This window comes from Calidris pugnax, unplaced genomic scaffold, assembly GCF_001431845.1.
Source record: "Calidris pugnax isolate Ruff unplaced genomic scaffold, ASM143184v1 scaffold461, whole genome shotgun sequence".
In the NCBI taxonomy this organism is placed as follows: Eukaryota; Metazoa; Chordata; class Aves; order Charadriiformes; family Scolopacidae; genus Calidris; species Calidris pugnax.
The window spans coordinates 362,277-384,427 of record NW_015091201.1 but is presented as its reverse complement, the minus strand read 5'-3'; the positions used below and the strand labels follow the sequence as shown (position 1 = coordinate 384,427).

General features: G+C 45.0%; 1 protein-coding gene across 1 annotated transcript in view; it reads right to left on the bottom strand.

Annotated features, from left to right (window-relative positions):
* The window catches only part of BAZ1B (bromodomain adjacent to zinc finger domain 1B), a 53,900-nt gene that overhangs the window by 9,113 nt on the left and 22,636 nt on the right, over nucleotides 1-22,151 (bottom strand). The window contains exons 8-14 of the mRNA XM_014959712.1: nucleotides 20,959-21,097; nucleotides 20,373-20,503; nucleotides 18,709-18,820; nucleotides 7,910-8,008; nucleotides 7,293-7,470; nucleotides 6,095-6,280; nucleotides 1,610-1,757 (exon numbers count right to left, since the gene is read on the bottom strand). Coding sequence (XP_014815198.1) covers nucleotides 1,610-1,757; nucleotides 6,095-6,280; nucleotides 7,293-7,470; nucleotides 7,910-8,008; nucleotides 18,709-18,820; nucleotides 20,373-20,503; nucleotides 20,959-21,097 — 993 coding nt within the window. The remainder of the gene's footprint in view (nucleotides 1-1,609; nucleotides 1,758-6,094; nucleotides 6,281-7,292; nucleotides 7,471-7,909; nucleotides 8,009-18,708; nucleotides 18,821-20,372; nucleotides 20,504-20,958; nucleotides 21,098-22,151) is intronic.

Sequence of the window (22,151 nt, the reverse complement as noted above, 5' to 3'; positions counted from 1 at the left end):
GCAATGCACTTGTAACCGAGTGCTGCAACCTCGCTCAACCCGAGAAGCAGAAGCTGCGGCAGCGCTGGAGGTCACGACAGAGCAAGAGAAAGGTGCAAAGTGCCCTCTGATGGCAGGGATCCTTCCTCCTCTGTTCCACCATTGCAGTGGAAGCCAAGCAGTGTTTAAAAACAAACAAAACAATGTAAAGTCCCACACCCTGCAAAGATTTCATTTGAGGCAAAGTTAGAAATCTGCCAAATAGGTTCCACCCAGGCTAAATCTTGAGCCAAACACAGGGAAAGAGAAATCTGCTGCAAAATGCCCAAGAGCCTAGCAAGAAGCTATAAACACAGCTATTCTTATTCTAGCCCCAATCTGGTCAACCTGCACAGCATCTTCCTTCTACTTACAGTAGTAAGCCTACAAAGAAAATCAGTATGCAGCTGAACTAGCCTCTCTGTGCTTCTCACTGATGCAGGAAAATGGGGAGACTATCCTGAGCCAGCTATTTCATTTACTGAAGAGGAAAAAAAGCACAGTGCAGAGAGCTTGCCAGCATGTCTCTTTGTCTAACATCCCAGTTCTTAAATTCTGTGAAACTATAATCTGTTAGTCTCGGGTGAAACCCCTCTTACATCTGCCGAGAACCCCCTCTCAACAGCAGATAGGACAGGTTTTGCATTGGTTTGGAATATCCCTGAGGTTCCACAGTGAAGAAGGATGTTGTACCAATTCAGTCCTTATTCTTTGAAGAGGTGGATGGCGTAACCTTCTGATAAACAAAAGTGGCCCAGCATTCCCCCAGAGGTCTGTCTGCCCTCATTTCCCACCACTGTTTCAGCAAATAGAAAAAGTGAGACAAAATGCATGCGATGAGGCAGAATGTACCACCAAGCTCTTTTCTCCAGGCTTCCATCCAAAAGGAGAGGTTATGGCAGAACAAATACTAGCACTCCGTCACTGGTAACACCCCTGCTGCTTTCCCCTCCACCTGCAACACTTTAAAGCCCTTCATGCTATCATGCATACAAAGAAGGTGGTCCCTTGTCACCTTTTGGTTACTTCCCCAGCCTTAGCAGAGCAGCAGCCAAAGGCACATAGCTTCATTTCTCTGCTTGCATATCAGAGGCAAAGTGTTTGCTGCTTCCAGCTCAATCAAGCCCACTCTTGCCCCAAAGTAGCATCACCCCACCTCACTCCCATGTGGCTACAAAGGATAAAAACCTTCCCAGCCTCTCCTTGCTTGTTCCTTCAGTAAAAGATTAACTGACAAGGCTTGGAGACCTGAAAACCATTCCAACTCAAAAATGAAATCAGGGAATGGACAGTGGCACAAGTGTTCCCAGAAGGGTTTGGAGATGAATTGTGTCCAAGTACCCTAAATGTCCAGGGGATAGCAGCTCTGCAATGTTCTGCAAGACTGTGTACTGGTTTTGTAAGAACAGTTTATTGTAGTCAGGGTCAAACGCTTCTGTGAGATCAATGCTTCTGACTGTAAATCCTGAGATCCAAAACTCAAAATACAGCCAAAGACAGAGTGACAGACTACAAGGGCATGTTGCCTAAGCAGGGCATGGAGAGGTGACAGCGTCCGACTGTTACGCAGGCTCGGGGCAGGAATGCATACCTTTCTTGCGACACACTTTGCATCTGGCATTCTCTGCCGACATATCCCACTTGATACAGGCATCCAGCATCCCGAGCAGCACGTGCATACGGGAGAAGGTCTGGGCCTCACGGATTGCTGTCTTCCATTTCTCCATGGCTGAAGCAACCTGCAGACAGACCTAACAACTTACAACGAAGCACACAGACACAGCTTGCTACAGTCTGAAGATGTTTTTATATCCTTTAGCTGGGGCCCTTAATAACCAAAGCTCAACTATGTATTTCTTTCCTTCTATATAGCCTCAGCAGTGCTATTTGTGGTTTATCCATAACCAGCCTCACTGGATCAGAGTTTGTTCGTAACTTTTGCAGTTCACAGCCAGGCTGAAACAACCTACGTGAACTCCACTAAATTCTTGCTCTGAAAGTCTAACCCAAATAATCATCAAGGCTAAGAAAATAAAAGGCAGAAATCTAGCACTGTAAAATGCGGGATGAAAGCTTGGAAACAGCTGGCAACACCCCCTGAGCACGGGGGCTGGGAGCAGCCTGTGCTGCCCTCCAGCGGGTTCTGCAGACACGGACAGCATCACCCAGACCCACCACACGCTTGGGCCTCCTGGAACTCCTGCTGCTCAACTGGCAGAGGGGACCAGGACATCAGCGACAATCAGGTTTGACAGGCAAAGCATTTGGAGCCCCAAATATGAAACTGGCCACTTTCCTGAGACAAGATGACCTCAGTGCATGTGAAATCCCAGAATCAGCTGCAAGTGAAGATGAAAGCATTAAACCTGAGATTTGCACCAAGGCAACTGCTGGAGTCTGCACATAGTGAGCTGCATGTGGAATCTCCAACTCAGCTCCGGAGGTTTAGAAACAATGCTGCAGGAAATCGGAAACACACCAGAACAGAGAAGTAATCCAGAGCCACCACATGCTCAACTCCGACATTAATCCTTTGCTTTACAACAATGAGGTGATGGCCTAGACATGACAGGGACATAATAGGACTCAAGTGAATGTTCTTCTACCCCAGGAGAAAGAAAAAACAAATAGTGAAGTGTCAGATGGGAAAATCTGAACTCTGCAGCTGACAGCAATTTGGGAGCCAAACAAAACCCAGGATTTTTGCAGAGTTGCACATTCTCCTCCCACTGAATCTGAGGAAGCACAGCATATATTAGATGTTTGGAAAAACACACAAACTCTTCTAAAATGCCAACATCCTTGCTGCCATTGCTAGTGGAACCTGGAGCCCAAGACATTCAAGACAAACGGAAACCTGCCCAGCCCGCTGTGGCAGATCACACAGCACTGAGCTATATCTTTGCAGAACATTGTTGAGGTGCTTCACATACTGTGTAATTGATTTTCCAAGTAACTGTTCCACGGGTTTTGCTGTTAACATACTAGGTAACTGCTGGGCCAAGATAAATCTGCAAAAGCTGTTGGCAAGTTTTGCTTAGATTTTTCTCCCCAAGCCTGTGGAATTTAACAGATTTTTAGCCTTGCTTCCCAAGCATCATGAGACTGTGGCATTTTAGCAGCACCATTACCAAGGGAGTTCAGACTGCCAACTAGGCAAAACAGGAGACTGAAAGAAATTACTCGAACACCCTCCTGACTGGAGAGCAGTCTAGCAGGAAAGAAAACAAACAAGAAAACCAACCCACAAAAATACTAAAGGAGAAGTCCTCAGTCACATTTCAACTTCACAGTGAGAGAAACCACCTGCTTTGGTAAAGGTGGGCAAACCTCCAGCTAGTATCCCACGATGGCAGAGGTAAATCCCTCTGATCAGCTGGAACTGGAATTGCTGGGCTGTGAAGCTGCTCTTTGAGGGTCTATCTGCAGGCAAGGGCTGAGCCCCCCAGCCTTTCCCTTGCAAACCCCCGAGAGCCTGTTGCAGGGGTGGGGGGTGGGACCCACCCCCACTGTGCTCAGGCTCTAGTGCTGCAGTCACACAAAGAGAGGTCAGATATTCCCTCTCCTGTTCAGGGACAGTCTAGAGTGCTACTGCCGTTGGAAATGGGAACACTCACACACACACAGAGGCACAGACTCGTCTGCACTGCAGGCTCCGGCGGTGCTGCTGAGCCAGCAGGAACACTTCGTGTAGACAGTTATGTCAGCAAACGGGTGCCTATTAAGCCATAACTTGTTTCTCACAGGAAAAATGAGACACAACCATGCTGTAGGACTGCAATTTCGCTCGTATAGTCTGTAAGTACATTAAGTGTGTTTTTCCAGTATGGCTATGCCATATTTTACCTGCTATGTGCTCCCAGTGCAGTTTTGGCTCTGAAAGACTTCATAAATCTTGGCCTGTGCAGGAGATTTGTCTTTAAAAGCTAACAGCCAGGGTTTTTTATTGGATAACTATTTCTAAGATCTGGGCTGCTCTTCCAAGGTCATTTATAAAGGTTTTCTGCTTTGGCAAAATGAAAGCTCATTCAAGGTAAACTGAGGCAACATCCCCCTCACCTCCCCCAACAAAATCCAAATCCAAACAAACTAACCTGAAAACCAACAAAGAAGTTGAACGTTGCTTGTACCACCACAAATGTCTATAAAACTCTGAGCCAGTTAAAGAAGACACTGCACTGCAGAAATAAATGTTCCAGAGACACTGGCACAGCACAAAGGCCAGTGCTCCAGAGGCAGACCCACAGGAGTGGACAGCTGGACCAGCAGGACTGACACCCGTGACCCTGCACCCACAGGGCTGAGCTCTAGCTCCATATGCAGTCACATTAGACAAATTGGGTAATACGAAAAAAAAAAAAAAGCAAAGTAACTTGTGACTACAAGTCCAGCAATATTCAGAAATCCTACTGTTCCAGCTGGTTTACAGAGGGGAAAGTACAAATGGGGATGTTTCAGTCCCACAGAGCACTTGGTCTCACCAGGCTGCTGGAGCTGAGAGCTCTAAAACAGCTGGAACGAAGCCTGGCCTTGCTGTAACGAACAATGCTCCATAGCCATGTCCCCGAGTAAGGGAACAATGCTCTAAGGTAGAACAGAGGAACTAACCAAACATTCATGATCAAAATGGCTCAATTCTCAAGGAAGAAAAAAAAAAAAAAGAAAAGGCTTGGGTTTAAATCTGATATAGTTTGGCAATAACAGAGAAGTGACCAGGGCTCAAATGCAGAGCTTACAGTGCTGAATTACTGTTCATTTAGATATTGCAGTAAATCTGATGTTACCCTTAAAGCATGCCCTACAGGCGTAACTCCTACGGTTACAGTTGTAAGACATAAGAGGGTAAGGCACAATAAGGTGTTGCTGTAGATACAGGAAATGTGATGATCCAGGTCCTTTTTGTCCCAGAAAATGATTTTTACAGCTCTGTATTCTGCTTATAGCTTTTAGGGTAAGATAGTCTTTTATTCCCTTTGCACTAAAGACTGAAAGATTCAAAGTTAGCAAAGTTTAAATACCTCAGGACACCTGAGGAATGAAAATTTCTAGTGCCCATGCAAATATCCTGCTAACACAGCAATGCCACAGCACAGCAAAGACTTCATGTTCAAACAAGGGTTTGAACACACTACCAAACACTGACAGGAGCTTTAACCAAAAAACCAGAAAAATAAAACCCAAACCACCCCAACACACCCCAGCACCAGTCTAGCACCTAATATTTCTTTTCTTACTTTGGGAATTTCAAATGCTTCTGTTGATCCAATTCTGATCTTGCTACTTCTGCAAAAGTCAGTAATCAATGAGGGCAGAGCACTTTGAAAGGGGCAGTGGTGAAAGTCTTGTCAGGAGCCACTAATGTCCCATTCAACTCAGTGCACAGAAATGACCCTGGAGCACTACTGTCCCTCTTACTATAAACACCGGTACAGCTCAACTGCCTGTAGGATGCTACCAAATCCTCCATAGCTCTTCTCCACCTCTTCTGAACTTTGATTTGGAACTCTATCCTCACAATACCACTTTTCTCCTCCAGGCACACATGGCTTGTTTGCCCAGATGTCCAGACAAGCTGCCTGCAACCTCCAGTTTGGCATCTTCTTGGCATGGGTGTCTCTATGTATATGATATCTACGTAAACCTAACTCCCTTGCAGTCACCAAGACCTCACCATGGCTCTCCTCCTCTTTCCAAATCAAGGCATTAAGCCTTGATCCATCAGTCCTCTCTGATGGATACAACTCCAATTAAGTACTCTAAAAATGCTCCCTAATGCTTTTATTAAAGTATCAAACTTGTGTGAGGAACTACACGAAGGAGGTCAAATATTTGACTTGACCCATTTCCTGCTCATAGAGAGAAAATTAACTGTGATTCCACAGTATGATTTTCATTTGGCCAATACCTTTACTCTTCAAAATAACCAGGAAATTCCTGGCCCCATAAATAACAAACTCATTGCACTCTAAACTTGGAATGGGGAGAAGCTACTCAGAATTAGTACCCAATAAAACGTGTTGTCCCTGCTCAAAGAGTTGTATTACAAGACTGAGACAGGCCCCTGAGTGAACAATACCTTTGCTTCTTCTGCCATTTTCTTGTCTTCATCTATCTCCTCAGCCTTGGCAATGTAGTCTTCTCCTTGATGTTTCCTTCTCTTCTGTTTGGGGGCCATGAAACCTTGCAGAAACTTCTTAACAACACCAGCTTGGAGTGCGATCACACACTCTCCAAAATCCTTCAAGCTCTCTAGTGAGTAGACCTGTCAGGAAGAGCATATGATCACATAATGATTGGAAGTGAGTCTCTGGGCTGTTTTAAGTGGGTCTGTCCAGCAAATGGATACACGTGATACTTAATGCAGTGTTGTTATCCACCATATTTGGTTATGGAACCAGCATAATGCTGCTGCTTCTGCTAGAGTTCACCCATAGCTGATGATAGCACCCTTCAGAACAAACCATCATGCCTTGAAAAATCAACCAAAATACCAACCTCTCCCCCCAAATCCTAAATCCATGATGACCAAGCACAAAGCCAATTCTTCCACTCCTTTAGTGACTTTGCTTTTCCCCTCCTTTTAACGTTTACAGTCTCATCTACACAGGAAAGTCTCTGCAGTGACTCAGGATGCAGCTTAAACCATTTCAAGCCAGACAATGTAATCCTTTGGTAAGAGGAGCCCACACTAGTCACAGGAGTGTGTGCTCTACCCACACCAGGCAGATTTATCCCCTCCTAAAGACACTCAATACCCCACTAACACTCACATGAGTTAGGCCGAGTCAGCCAGAGCAGTAATAATTCATACTTTAGTTCAATGCACAGTAACTACTTTGTGCTGAACAGAATATCCTTTAGGTCCTGCAACTGGGACACAATCATTATCCCAACTGTAAGCTGGTCTGAATTTATGAAAAAACCTCCAAAAAGTACAACTGCTGTCTCAACAAGGCATGCTTGCTTTGATGCAGAAGCTAAAAATCAGCTACAAAGAGTTCTGTTAATGCTCCATCAAGAACTCTGCTACCAAATGAAGGAAATAGGACAATTTAACAGCTGTGCAGGACACCTAGCTCCAACATTATGACCCACCTACACTAAAAGGACCTTGAGCCAGCAGCTATGTAATCTGGAAATAATAGTTTAGAAAGATCGGAGAAAACTGATTTTCCTGACCCTCTTGTCTGAAGAGAACAAAAGACTCAAGATCTTCCACAGAAGGTATCAGCTCCTGCATGTCTGGCTCAGTACTACTTTGCCTGTTCACTCACTTTTGCTTCATATTCTGGTGTCACTTCAACATATCCCAGGCCTCCTTTTTGCAGCCGAGTTGCAACTTCAATTAGATCACTTCGGAGGTAGTTCAGCAGTTCCTGGTTGCCATCACAGGATTTGAGGCCCAAGTTCTGTTTTCGAGCCAAATGAATAGAATGCGTGATGTCCTGATACCTGGAAAAATCAAAAGCAACCTTTTGAATACATGCAGACCACTGTCCTGGGAGCTGTGAGTATCCATCGTGTTCTACATGCTCCACCAGTGCAGAACGTACTTTGAAAGACGCTTGAAAGCATGTGGTAGCTCTGGGTCTGTAAGTAAAACAGCACTGCCTTTGTTTCCAGTTGCAAGGAGCAATTTAAAGACTGACAGAACCTCTTCACGATTTAAAGCATTACTTGTCAAGAACTTGCAGTTACTGCCCAAGAAAAACAGCAATTTCTCATCCCCAGTATCTCTTGAGCACAGGCACGATCAAAGCAAAGTGTGGAATGGCTGCCCCAGGAATGGAAAGGCTTGCTGTGACGAGGATTCGCTTTGACTTTGAGGAGGCACACAGAGAGAAAAAAACAAAAAACCAACAAACCACAAACCAAAAAAGAGCAGGCTCACCTTTTCTCCAAACGCTCCTTTAGCTGGCTCTCTCTTACTCCTTGTGGGTGCAGGCAATCCAGCAGCTCATCCAGATCCTTCTGACTGTCACAGAGAAACCTGAAAGATACAACACGTACAAACATCAGCTCACATACCTCTGTGGCAAGACAAATCCTTCTTCTAAATATTTCAGAAGTATTAGTAGACAGGGACGACAGTAACCTATATACCAAGCCCATGGAGCAAGGTGAAACACTTCCAGTAATGCTGGCGTCAGCATTCTGACTCAAACTGGCCTCATTTCAAGGTCCCCAAATGTAGCCAATTCCAGGGTAGGGAAAATAAAAACAAAATAAACACAGAAGTGATTTATACATTTTTCCCCATTAAGTTTATTAAAACATTACCATTTGAATTTAGTCATCTACCCCAGGGATTAGATTCACTAAATTGCAGCCAGTTTAAGTAATCTGAATGTCATTTTAGATGCACTAGAAAAGATTAACATGCTACGTACCGCATAGCATGGCAATCTGATCATTCTTTGTGCAGAGCCTTCAACTTCTTTCATTAATCCAAGAAGTCCCTAGATTAACAAAGGATATGTCCTAGTCTATCCCACAACTGCTGAGGATGGAGATTTGTGACTGTGAAGGCTATGCCCCCTGCAAGTACAGAATTCCTCCTTTCTCAGAAGTTCGCCATAACTTGACAGCTCAAATGCCGTATGCGAAAACCATATTCATTAGCTCAAAACCCTTCTGCTCAGAAAGCCTTTCAGGACAGCAATGGTAATCGGCATTCAGAGGAATCTAAAAGGGGAAAACTTCCGCAGAGCTCTCTACACAAGGCATTCTCTCTGCCATTCTAAACTTTTAATGCTGGGCTAAATCTAAATCAGCTTTAAGACAGCTTCAAGTTCTGCTCTTTTCCTTTTCTTTTCCTCAACTAGAATGCCATGGAGCTCCCTCACCTGATGGGGGTGGGGATTCAATCTGAGCTTCAGAGCTCATTTACAGAAAATAAGACTAATTAGGTATCTTCTAGAAAAGGATTGCTCCTTAGGAGAGGGAGGTGAGGAAATAGCAACATCAGCCTTACATGGGAACAACTGTGGAGGGCCACTGTGTGATCCTTACCAGCCACAGGGAAGACTCCTGATCTAATTTTTCTTCTTGGGCACAAGCTCAGATAAGCCAAACAACAACTAGAGAAAGATGCTGTTCTGGCTCCCCTTGGAATAAGCATATCCACAATGCTTATTTTCTGGCAGAAATACTGACTGTATATCATATCTGAAAATAAAATATTTCAGAGTCCTAGTACGCTCATATTAAGGGAATGGCCTCACAATTTGCATTCAGTTAGTAAAATAATTACTGTAATAAAACATACGATTGATTGTTTAAAAATAGAAGAAAAATAGTTTCTTGCCAATCAGCTGCTTCTGTATACTCCGACCCTGTGGAGCATCCTCACTTTGTACACTGAGATCAAACATTTTGGCCACCACCATCCTCTGCACACCCTCCCTGCCAGAAACAGTACAAGCAACTCTGAGTGTCATTCACCCAGAGAGCCTGGCACAGGCACTTCAAAAGTAGCAGCGATTAAGGGCTGATCATGGGATCCAACAGGCATTCACACAAACCTGTAACAATATAACTTGTGTCTTTTTCTTCTAGATGCCACTTATGGTGGCTAATTAGCCTTCTGACAGTCTCTGAAGGTCTACAGACAGACCACTGCAAGGACTAGCATTTCTATGTCTTACTGGATTTCTGCTAAATAAAAAGAAATGTCTCTAGAATATTTGGTATCAAACTGCTTCCAAACCCTTGGGGCAAATCTTGGGATTGGTCCTAAATTGTATTTGAGCACGAAAGAATCTGTCACAATTTGGGAATGGCATAAACCAAGCTTCAAAACAGTTACACTACAGATACCCAGCAGAGGACTATTTCTCAGGCATGTCAAGAAGGCTGCCTAGGTCATCGTGAAACAACAACCAGTCACTGTTGGTGATACACCACGAAATCCAATTGGAAAAATATCTGAGAAGATAATGCCCCAGCTTTCTCAGCTTTCCCCTGTGGCTGCAATTCTAAGGGGGGAATTCGCTGCGCAGTTTTGTCTTACTATAAAAATAAGAGGGCACTGAAAACAGTTTGCATAAGACTGGAGAATCCAAGTGCCATATGTGGTTTGGTGACAGACAACACAGGCTGCTGGCCAGCAGGAGAAAGCAGATATTCTCTTAAGAAAGCTTGGTTAAGCCCTGGCCCAACTTTGCTTCTGCTGAAAAGGAAATGGGATAGGGAAGGGAGAACATCTGCAACAGGTACTTGAGTCTTCCCCATTTGCCCTGAGAGTAAGAATTGGCATTTCTGAGGGAGGGAACTGTTCTACATCAACATGAAATCAAACGTGCAGAAGAGACATCTCAAAGAGGCACCTATGTGAGTTTGTTCAGTGACACCGTGCTGCTCCATGCAGCCACAGCTCCTGGTTCTCAGCCCAGCTCCATGCACTCTCCACCACCCAAAGGAACCACCTGCACCTCCAACTGGGCACCAGCCCTGGAGCACAGATATGGTGACACAAGGCTGGCATTTTAAATGGGGGAGGCAACAGGGCTATGAGCTTGTGGCTCTTGGTAAGAGGGAGGGGAAGGGAACTGATGCCCTTCATATGGCCTGACACAGAGCTTCGTAACACAATCCAGAGGGATGGGAAAGGTGCTTTTCGGAGAGTTGAGACCAGATGGAGGTCTTCAAACTGATCTGAAAGGGGGAAATCTTGACTGGCGCCATGGCTTCCCGTATCCCTAACTAACAGCCTAGATTCTCTTCTTACGTTTCTGCAGCGCAGGCCAGCAGACTGGTCAGCAATCAAAACAGAAGGGACAAATGGCACAAGCATCAAGTCAAAAGGAGCTCTCAGTGTTCACTCAGGCTGAATATTCCTACCCGTTCTCAGGCTGCAAGGGATAGAGAAAGGTATAAAACCTGGACTGCAGACTAGGGAATGAAGAAATCAAGAGGACAACATCTAGAGGAGCCCAGGATCAGTACCTGCTCTGGAGGGTTGGTGGAAACAGGGGAACTCCATCTGTAGAATATAGGCGTGAGAATGGAGTCTGTCAGCACCCACTCACGGTTAACTCAAATTGTCTGCTGAGGGGACCCGCCATATCATGGTGTATTCCTAATAGATGAAGAACAACGGGAGTTACTCTGCAGAGATGCCACTGTTTCCAAAAATTCAACTGCTTTCTGACCAGGATGAGCAAGAAGTCTCCTGCATACTAATATACTGCCAAGGTGGTCATTAACTGTGGTTCTTGCAAGAAGGACCACTCCATACACAGCTCACAAAGCACTATGGTATGGACAAAAGACTTCTTCAGCGACCAAGTGCCCAGAAGCTTTAACAGGGAGATTTTTTAATAAGCATCAACATCAGTGGAAGTGGTACACAATGTTAGAAATGGGACTGGTCCATCTGTCTGGAGAAGACAGAATAACTAAGTGTTTATGATTCTTAGTGAGAACAATGTTTCAGCCACTGCGCTTTTAGGGCAGAACACTGGCCCCTCTTCTTTCTGGGGACAAAGTACGGAAAGCAGAAACCACTTCCCTGAGATACTGTTTCTGTAGCTCTTGGCTACTGGAATCTATTTCTCCCTTTATTTGTCCATCCAGCTCCCATCCTCAAGGATAAAAGGGACAAGACTGTGAAATATAACCATTCACAGAGTTAATCTGGCGTTCATTTCCAAGTTCCATCACTCTAGAGGATAAAAGGGTAAAGCTAAAGATGCCCTATATGCACTGTGAGGCTACTCTCAGTCCCACATTAGGTGTAATACTAGGAAAAAGAGACATAGCAGGAGTTAAAGCAGAACACAAAGAATTGAAACTTCCTATGTACCACATGCTAACAGTATGAATTACAGCTCAACAAGTCCTTGTGTGCAAACAGCAGGGGGGTGTAGATATCCCAGGACTTCAGCGTGGTCTCAGGGCTTCTCAGGGCGTGCAAGGACAACGTGCAAAAAGCAGCCAAGGAGGACACCCTTTCATAACCACCTATGCTTATGGGAGTCCTTGAGATTGGAAAGACCAATGGCAATGGTCTCAGAAGAAAATGCAGTCATAGAAGTACAGATTTCCTCAGAGGGAAGTTCTAGTTCCTGGCTATCCCCTGAAGTAACAGCTCTCAGGCTGTCACTTGTCTTTTTGTGGAAGCCTACCTGTAAATGGCAACAGTTGTCAGTTAAGTTCTTAGTCAACAGCCCTTTGTAGTTCTACAGCTTTAAAGAAAAAGTCTTTCAGCTGAGGAAGCTACTGCTTATCTGGAGAAATGGCTTTAGGTGGCCCTGTTAGTTAGGAGAAAGTAATGCAGACTACACAGAAGAATGCTAAGTTAGAAGTGGTTATGTTTTCCTTGAAAAGCTGCCATTGTGCCCCCTGCTCACTTCAAGGGCCCAAAGGCCAAAATGCGGCTCAGATCTTCTCTTTGCATTGATTCATGTCGACACCCTAACACCACCAACCTGCTCGGCAGAACACCACACACAAGCACTGTGCTCTCAGTGAAGTCAGCAAGTGCTGTGACTGTCAGCAGCCCTTCCTAGCAGGTACCAAAAGGGACAGAAATCAAAGACACTGTGGCCTAAGAGTCAGGCCAAAAAACCACCCCACCCAGCTCGGTATCTTATTTCTGAGTGGCAAAAGGTCAGAGCAGGCATGCAGTGACATTTCTTTGACCTGACCCTACAGATTTTAGCATCTGCTGGTCTGAGGTCTTCCTTGTGTGCCAGGAGAAGAATCTTTGTGCTTAATACTCTTCAGTGAACTCCTCTTTCAGCGATTTGTCCAACTGGTGCTTTGAACAGGCACAAATGTGAAGATCCACAGCAGCTGGTAGCAGTGAGTTGCAGACAGCAGCAGTATGGTCTCAAGTAGTGCTTTCCTATTTCAAAACTCCTATTTGCTCATTTAATTTCCTGATCCCTTTTTTCTGTACCAAAAGAAAATCCTCTTTCTTTAGGAGACTTTCCCATTCTTCTCTAATATTATTCTCCATTTCCCTGCTGAATATAGAAATTAGAGTATTTCTGTAATTTGTTTAGTATCTCTTAACTAATTATTCACTAATGAGAAGAGCTTCCGTCTTATCCTAAGGCAGGCCCTGTAACAACAGATCTTGTGAAGCAAGATTTCTCGCCAAGGAAAAAGAAACTGTTTTCATAGAACCACAGAACAGTTGGAGTTGGAAGGGACCCTAAAGATCAGTGAGTTCCAACCCCCCTGCCCTGGGCAGGGACACCTCCCACCAGACCAGGTTGCTCCAAACCCCATCCAACCTGGCCTTGAACCCCTCCAGGGACGGGGCAGCCACAGCTTCCCTGGGCAACGTGTTCCAGTGTCTCACCACCCTCACAGCAAAGAATTTCTTTCTAGTATTGAAACTAAATCTCCCATCTTTCAATTTAAAACCATTACCCCTCATCCTATTGCTACATTCCTGACAAAGAGTCCCTCCCCAGCTCTCCTGTAGGCCCCCTTCAGATACTGGTAGGCTGCTATGAGGTCTCCCTGGAGCCTTCTCTTCTCCAGGCTGAACAACCCCAGCTCTCAGTCTGTCTTCATAGGAGAGGTGCTCCAGCCTTCTGATCATCTTTGTGGCCCTCCACTGGACCTGTTTCAACAGGTCCATGTCCTTCCTGTGTTGAGGACTCCAAAGCTGGACACAGTGCTCCAGGTGGGGTCTCATGGGCGCAGAGTAGAGGGGTAGATTCACCTCCCATGTGGGGAGTGCTGGCCACGCTTCTTTTGATGCAGCCCAAGATGCAGGGGGCTTTCTGGGCTGCCAGCATGCACTGCTGGCTCACGTTGAGCTTCTCAGCCATAAGCACTCTCAAGTCCTTCTCCTCAGGGCTGCTCTCCGACCATTCTCCACCCAACCTGTATTTGTGCCTGGTATTGCCACATCCCTGCACTTGGCTTGGTTGAATTTCAAGAGGTTTGCACAAGCCCACCTCTCAAGCCTGTCCAAGTCCCTCTGGATGGCATCCCTTCCCTCCAGCATGTTGACCACGCCACACAGCTTGGTGTTATTGGCAAACTTGCTGAGGGTGCACTCCATCCCACTGTCCATGTCACCAACAAAATGTTAAACAGCACTGGTCCCAGTACTGACCCCTGAGGAACAGCACTTGTCACTGGCTGCCAATTCGACATTGAGCTGTTTACCACAACCCTTTGAGTGCAGCCATCCAGCCAGTTCCTGATCCACCAAGCAGTCCATCCATCAAATCCATGACTTTCCAATTTTGAGATGTCGTGCAGGACAGTGTTGAATGCTTTGCGTAAGTCCAGATGCCTGTTGCTCTGCCCTTGTCTGCCACGGCTGTGGCAATATTGTAAAAGGCCACCAAATTTGTCAGGCATGACTTGCCCTTGGTGAAGCCATGTTGGCTGTCACCAATCACCTCCTTATTTCCCATGTGCCTTAGCAGAGATTCCAGGAGGATCTGCTCCATGATCTTGCCAGGCACAGAGGTGAGACTGACTGGCCAGTAGTTCCATACGTCTTCCTTTTTTCCATTTGTGAATATCAGGGTTATGTTTCCCCTTTTCCAGTCACCGGGAACTTCATCAGATTGCCCTTAGTCTGTACTTCATTTCCTTCATTTAAGCTCAACCATGGTTTTTAAGTGGGCCTTCTTTCTTTTAATAGCTTCCTTATCCTGATATGAACCATACTGAGAATGTTTTGTTATTGTTGCTGCTGTTTCATTCCCAAGTTTCCTCACGTCTTTTTTTCAAAGGTAAGAGGCAGCACTTGCTTTGACCATCTAGTATGGAAACTTTAGGACAACCTCTTTGAAAGCATTTCAGGCTTTTGGCTGCCATTTTAAGTTGTTGTTGCTTTTTTTTTTTTTCCTCAAATAAGCTTTGTAAATCTTTTTGTTGCTCTCTTTTTTTTAAAAAAATTAATTTCCTGATCCCTTTTTTCTGTACCAAAAGAAAATCCTCTTTCTTTAGGAGACTTTCCCATTCTTCTCTAATATTATTCTCCATTTCCCTGCTGAATATAGAAATTAGAGTATTTCTGTAATTTGTTTAGTATCTCTTAACTAATTATTCACTAATGAGAAGAGCTTCCGTCTTATCCTAAGGCAGGCCCTGTAACAACAGATCTTGTGAAGCAAGATTTCTCGCCAAGGAAAAAGAAACTGTTTTCATAGAACCACAGAACAGTTGGAGTTGGAAGGGACCCTAAAGATCAGTGAGTTCCAACCCCCCTGCCCTGGGCAGGGACACCTCCCACCAGACCAGGTTGCTCCAAACCCCATCCAACCTGGCCTTGAACCCCTCCAGGGACGGGGCAGCCACAGCTTCCCTGGGCAACGTGTTCCAGTGTCTCACCACCCTCACAGCAAAGAATTTCTTTCTAGTATTGAAACTAAATCTCCCATCTTTCAATTTAAAACCATTACCCCTCATCCTATTGCTACATTCCTGACAAAGAGTCCCTCCCCAGCTCTCCTGTAGGCCCCCTTCAGATACTGGTAGGCTGCTATGAGGTCTCCCTGGAGCCTTCTCTTCTCCAGGCTGAACAACCCCAGCTCTCAGTCTGTCTTCATAGGAGAGGTGCTCCAGCCTTCTGATCATCTTTGTGGCCCTCCACTGGACCTGTTTCAACAGGTCCATGTCCTTCCTGTGTTGAGGACTCCAAAGCTGGACACAGTGCTCCAGGTGGGGTCTCATGGGCGCAGAGTAGAGGGGTAGATTCACCTCCCATGTGGGGAGTGCTGGCCACGCTTCTTTTGATGCAGCCCAAGATGCAGGGGGCTTTCTGGGCTGCCAGCATGCACTGCTGGCTCACGTTGAGCTTCTCAGCCATAAGCACTCTCAAGTCCTTCTCCTCAGGGCTGCTCTCCGACCATTCTCCACCCAACCTGTATTTGTGCCTGGTATTGCCACATCCCTGCACTTGGCTTGGTTGAATTTCAAGAGGTTTGCACAAGCCCACCTCTCAAGCCTGTCCAAGTCCCTCTGGATGGCATCCCTTCCCTCCAGCATGTTGACCACGCCACACAGCTTGGTGTTATTGGCAAACTTGCTGAGGGTGCACTCCATCCCACTGTCCATGTCACCAACAAAATGTTAAACAGCACTGGTCCCAGTACTGACCCCTGAGGAACAGCACTTGTCACTGGCTGCCAATTCGACATTGAGCTGTTTACCACAACCCTTTGAGTGCAGCCATCCAGCCAGTTCCTGATCCACCAAGCAGTCCATCCATCAAATCCATGACTTTCCAATTTTGAGATGTCGTGCAGGACAGTGTTGAATGCTTTGCGTAAGTCCAGATGCCTGTTGCTCTGCCCTTGTCTGCCACGGCTGTGGCAATATTGTAAAAGGCCACCAAATTTGTCAGGCATGACTTGCCCTTGGTGAAGCCATGTTGGCTGTCACCAATCACCTCCTTATTTCCCATGTGCCTTAGCAGAGATTCCAGGAGGATCTGCTCCATGATCTTGCCAGGCACAGAGGTGAGACTGACTGGCCAGTAGTTCCATACGTCTTCCTTTTTTCCATTTGTGAATATCAGGGTTATGTTTCCCCTTTTCCAGTCACCGGGAACTTCATCAGATTGCCCTTAGTCTGTACTTCATTTCCTTCATTTAAGCTCAACCATGGTTTTTAAGTGGGCCTTCTTTCTTTTAATAGCTTCCTTATCCTGATATGAACCATACTGAGAATGTTTTGTTATTGTTGCTGCTGTTTCATTCCCAAGTTTCCTCACGTCTTTTTTTCAAAGGTAAGAGGCAGCACTTGCTTTGACCATCTAGTATGGAAACTTTAGGACAACCTCTTTGAAAGCATTTCAGGCTTTTGGCTGCCATTTTAAGTTGTTGTTGCTTTTTTTTTTTTCCTCAAATAAGCTTTGTAAATCTTTTTGTTGCTCTCTTTTTTTTAAAAAAAAGAAGACTGCATATTATGGTCACTTATACAAAACAGCTCTAAGGAACAGAATATGATTCGGTCCTGAGTATACAGGACCTGGTTCAAAGAGCTGCCAAAGAGCCCCTTGAGAGGTGCCAACCTCATTCAGCAATTCAACACTGTAATATCAAATACTACGCTTTTTCAAATTCAGTCCGGAATTACAAGCTGCAGGGATTCTGCATTACTTAGCAATCAATTTGGCTCTATGTTGTCTTCAGTTTATAGCAATATGCACTACTAATTTAAGCTCCTGTTTTCCTTATATAATTTGTCCTTCTACGGGAACACATCGTGCCATCTCTGCTAAACAAAGATCAAGCATTAGAAGAGGCAGCTGGAAAGAGCAGGGAGTACTTCCCTATGCATCATACTATCCTCTACAACCTCCTGTTTAGCACCCATGCCCCAGGAGAGCCCAGTTGCTTCAGTGTTGGCCATGTGACAAGATGGAGTAGACTGAGAAAGGGGTGGAGATTTGTCATGGCAGTGTTGCACAGAGGAAACTCTGCTCCCTCCTGTGACCTGCTAGCAATGAAAGAGAAGGGGAAGAGCAATAAAGAGTCAGCACTCAACGGTGATGGTTTAGATGAATCAAGACATCCACAGTTTTCAGTCTCTTTGACAGTTCCTGATGGAACATCCTCAGTAAAATAGTTCTGACTTGCCGCAGTGGAACTATGCTTTAGAGCTAAACGCTCAACTGGTGATGCTTATCAAGGACCAAGGAACCTCGCTTTGTGTGTCAGCAGTGGAAAACTGGGGAAAAGCCACTGCCAATAGGGGAGCTGCAGGAGCAAGTACTTTGTGACAGTTACTTCTCAGGGCTATCTTAAAAAAAAAAAACAAACCAACCCAAAAAACCCCAAAGCAGAGTCCTTCACAGGCAGTTTAGTAGGTAAAGCTGTAGCCAGTATTTTCTGGCTCAGGGACACTACTAATCACTCCTTACGACACAGGGCAACAGTCAACATTGGAGATTTTCTTTAAAGATAAAAGACAATGGTAGGGGCAATTACTGGAGCAAGTCACAATCAAACATGCTCAAAGGCAGAACGTTTAGATTTGATTTACTTAGAAGACATGTTGGTGGCTACTGCTTGGCACTGGGAAGCACTGAAGGGATAACAGGCTGTCAGCATGGAAGAATAGCTTTGCTAAGATCTAATTATCAATAGCAGCAAAACTCAATTCCATGATATGGTGCTATAGGAGAACAAACGGACACCAGCACAGCCTACGGGGAAGAAGACACTAACAAGTAGCTGGGGATGGCTCTGCAGATCTCGCAGAGTACAAGAACATGCAGGATATCAGCCTGTCTCCAAGGATATCAATGAAGACTTTAATGTCCTGTGCTCAAGGAATCCAGGGGTCACAATTCAGGTCTGTTAAGATAAACCATGAAAGAAAACCTAGACACACTTAGCTAGGGCACTGCTCCCCTCCTCTTTTTTTTTTTTTTTAAATACCATTACTGAAAGTGCACAGCAATTCTTTTAAATTAACAATTCTTCTGAATATAAAATATTTAAAAAGCAATACATCAAATTAGCATTTTACCAGCTTAATTTATACTGGCTTTAACATTGATTGATTAGGTTGGACTGGCTGCTCGATCAGCTGTTCCCTACTAGTAATAATATCAGTAACAGAGGCCTGGGAAGCCACTAAACTAATCCAACAATTAAGTACTGAAAGAGCAATCGGTATATAGTAGGATCTATCAAAAGAAATCCATCTAGTTTCCTTGGCCTGCTTTGAGTACTTTGCAGATATAAAAGCCTGTGTTACCATAAGTTCTGTCCCTGCTTGGGCACTGTGGTCTCTGCGGGAAGGTCTGCAGCCTGCACAGACCGGTCCATCTTGCTCGCTCTGCCGTCCGCGGCTGTGCTCTTCCGCTTCTCTGCGAAAGAAAAGCACAAGCTCAAGTGTATTTTCATTCATCTCCCTCAGCAAGTGTCTTTATTTTGCAAAAACTAACCTGTCTCCAGTTAAGTGTTTACATTCAGCAATCTAAGACAGCAATACGTTTGTCAGGGAAAACTAATCTAGCATTAGCTTGCTAGAGCTCACAGTGTATGAATTTACAGAAATAAAAAAAAAATAATGGATTTTTAAAGAAATTACTGCATCATAAAGCACATACATGAAATTAGGAAAAGGACTCCTATTTCAAATACATAAAACTAGTTTCACTTTTTAGCTATATACTGATGAAGTACTTTTAGAACTGAATTAATTATAAATAGGATGCATTTGTATTTCTGAGCATCTTAGACAATGGTCTGACATGAATTAAGTTTCAAAAGGAACTGAAATCTTGCACATTTGCTGGGTAAATACACAGGCGCAGCTGAGAGTTAATACAGCTGAAAGCTGGAGTACAGGAACATGTCTGTCATTATTTGAAAAAGTTCACATGAGAAAATATACCCATGGAGGGCCACTGACTGATGCCATTTCCAGCTCAGTAAGTCACTGAGCTGCAGATAGCTGGAAAGTTACATGCTGGATGAAGCATTTCGCTGTAGATTTGCCCTGTTCTGTTCTTCTACGGATTCCACTCTGCCCATTGTCGCAGACAAAACCCCAGTGGGCGAAGGCTGCCTGGCTGAACTCAGCACAGCCCCTTGCACCCAGCCTGGGCTGCAGACGGACTCGGCGTCAGCTGACGATGCTTCAAAAGCAAGAAATGATCAGGACTGAAACTGCAACTGGAGTGAGATTACAGCATAGTCCTCTAAACCAAGCACTATTTCTACATAGAATCGTTACGTTTTCCTCCTCACAGACTGATTCTTGTGCATGTCCAGGTTCTGTCCGTGAGGCTCCATCATGTAGGCTCTAAGTCAGCCTGGCAAAATTACAGAGGAAGCACTAGAAGTTCCTCTGGTCATTGCACCTCCCCTGCATGTTCAGTGCAAGGTGAACAGCAGGCTGAGAGTACACGAGCAAAGGGGGGCTGTTTGCTGAAATGGCCTCAATCAGCAGAGCTATAGGCTTCTAGAAGACTGTCCTGCTATTATTTCACAGGTTAATTGGGAAGCCTTGTCGCTGGTGGAACATTAGCCCTGTGATGGATACCCTCACCCTCTGCAGCACACAACTGACCACATGTCCATGAAGTCTGGCACACTGCGACCCCACAGGGCCAGAGCAAACCAGAGGGTCTAGTCCCCAGTGGACATCAACCTCACTGCTTTTAAGAGAGGTGATTGTATCCCATGGTCTCTTTGTGGTACCTTGCTGGCAGGCTCAAGACCTGCTGCAGCACCAGGGAAATCAACACGAGCATCAGACTCTCCTATGTGGAGGCTTCTAGAGTTTAAGGAAGGCTTGAATCAGAGTATCCCCAGGAAAATACTCAGACTAGACAGTTTTCTCTCACATTCATGAATCCATTCTAACAGTTAGGCAGCAACAAAGGAAATACCCACAGAGAAGCAGGGTCATACCTCCTGGGCTGTAGTCCTTTTTAAAATTGTCTCTTTTCTGATGGGGAAGGATGAATCTGTAGTCTATACCATCATGTACCCAGCCTTTCTCGATGAACAAGCCAGGAACCTCATCCGAAAACAGCCAATACCTGTAGGAAACATACATGTTAATAGGTACCTGTCTCTTCTTCTGGCTATTTACACGCATCTACCTCAATTTGCATAGAGGGGAGAAGCATTAGCACAGCTGAGAAACAAGAAAAGCTTTTATTAGAATCCATTCTAAGAGTGTTCCCATGCAACAAACATGAAAAAAGATGATGTTGTTAATTAGGTTATTGAGCACTGATGCAAGCACTTGAAGCTCCACTGGTTCAGGGATCCTGACCTCCACAGGAAGGCCTCAGAAAGCTGACCATGTTAACCAGTGAGTGCCCTTACACTCTATATGCACAAAAAACTGACTTCTGCTCTCCTCCACAGCTCAACAACAGGGAGGGAGCCCTCTCAACACCCTCCATATCCATCACTTCTCAGGGGCTGTATCTGATAAAGCTCCTCTCAGAGGGGAGAGCTGGCAACTCAGGATCATTTCTTTTCCTACCTGTTATGATTGCGATCGGTGCCAACTGGCGTCCTGCGCATCACCAGCTTTGCTTTGGCAATTCCATCCTGGAAAGTTTTTTCAGCTGCAGCTTTATGCTTCCGGATTCTTTCTTCCTCTGCTTCTTTTTCCATCCTCACTGTTGGAATTAATACCGAGAAGTATTAGCTTTCTTTTATTGTATCTGGTCATTAATATTTATTTTATTTTACTACACGATAGGGGTTAAAAAAGTGATTGATTGGTGACTTCAGTTAATATTCTCTTAGCACAGCCATCTACCTTTCATCTTAATTCCCATTCACCATTCTAGAAAACACTCAAGAAGTCGAAGCATAAGGATGAACTAGGCTGAGGAAAAAAGGAAGTCTGGATAAAAATTGTCTGGAGATATTAGTCCTCATTATTATTTCTCATTCTAGATCAACAAAGTGGCACCTGCTGCTGTGCAATCCCATATAACAACAGGGTCAAAGACCTTTAACAACAGCACAAAGATGTCAGCTCTGGCCAGCTCAAGTGCTGGGAGCAGCCCACCATGACACCACAGAGGTCAGTGTGGCTCACAGACACCTGCATTTCCACAACTACATGGGAAAGCTCAGCCCACAACCGTACCTCTGGAAAAATACATCTGGCACAACAGAAGGCTCTTCCAGGCACAGCTCTCGCACAAGAGCCACCAAGTCACATCTCCTAACACCTCATGCTTTCCCATATATGCTATGATGTGGAAGACCATTATAATGGAAACCTCTGGTTTCCCACTCATGACAGAAGTACTAGAATGTCAGTAGCTCTCAATATCCATGGCTGCTAACAAAAACTAGGAAGTGCCTAAATCCTGGCATCACAGGCTCCTTGGCAAGAGTCACACAGAACAAAACGTGTCATTTCACACCTCTAGGTAAGGAGCAAGAAGCAAGGCAGCTTCTGCCGAGAGACAAAACGTTAAGGTCAACAGGATTCACACTTCTCACAATGGTTTAAAAGTCTCCTACACCTTTGCCCATCTCTGGAGAATAGGGGTACTTTCACCTGAACAAAAAGGAACAAAATGTCAAATGGTGTCACGCTGGCTCTTCAGAGCCTGATCTCCATCTAACAAAAATATCACTCCATGACTTGCAAGAAAAGGCTATGGGCAACATTCTCCTGTGTCCAGGGAAAACTTGAGGAAAAAACAAAAAAAG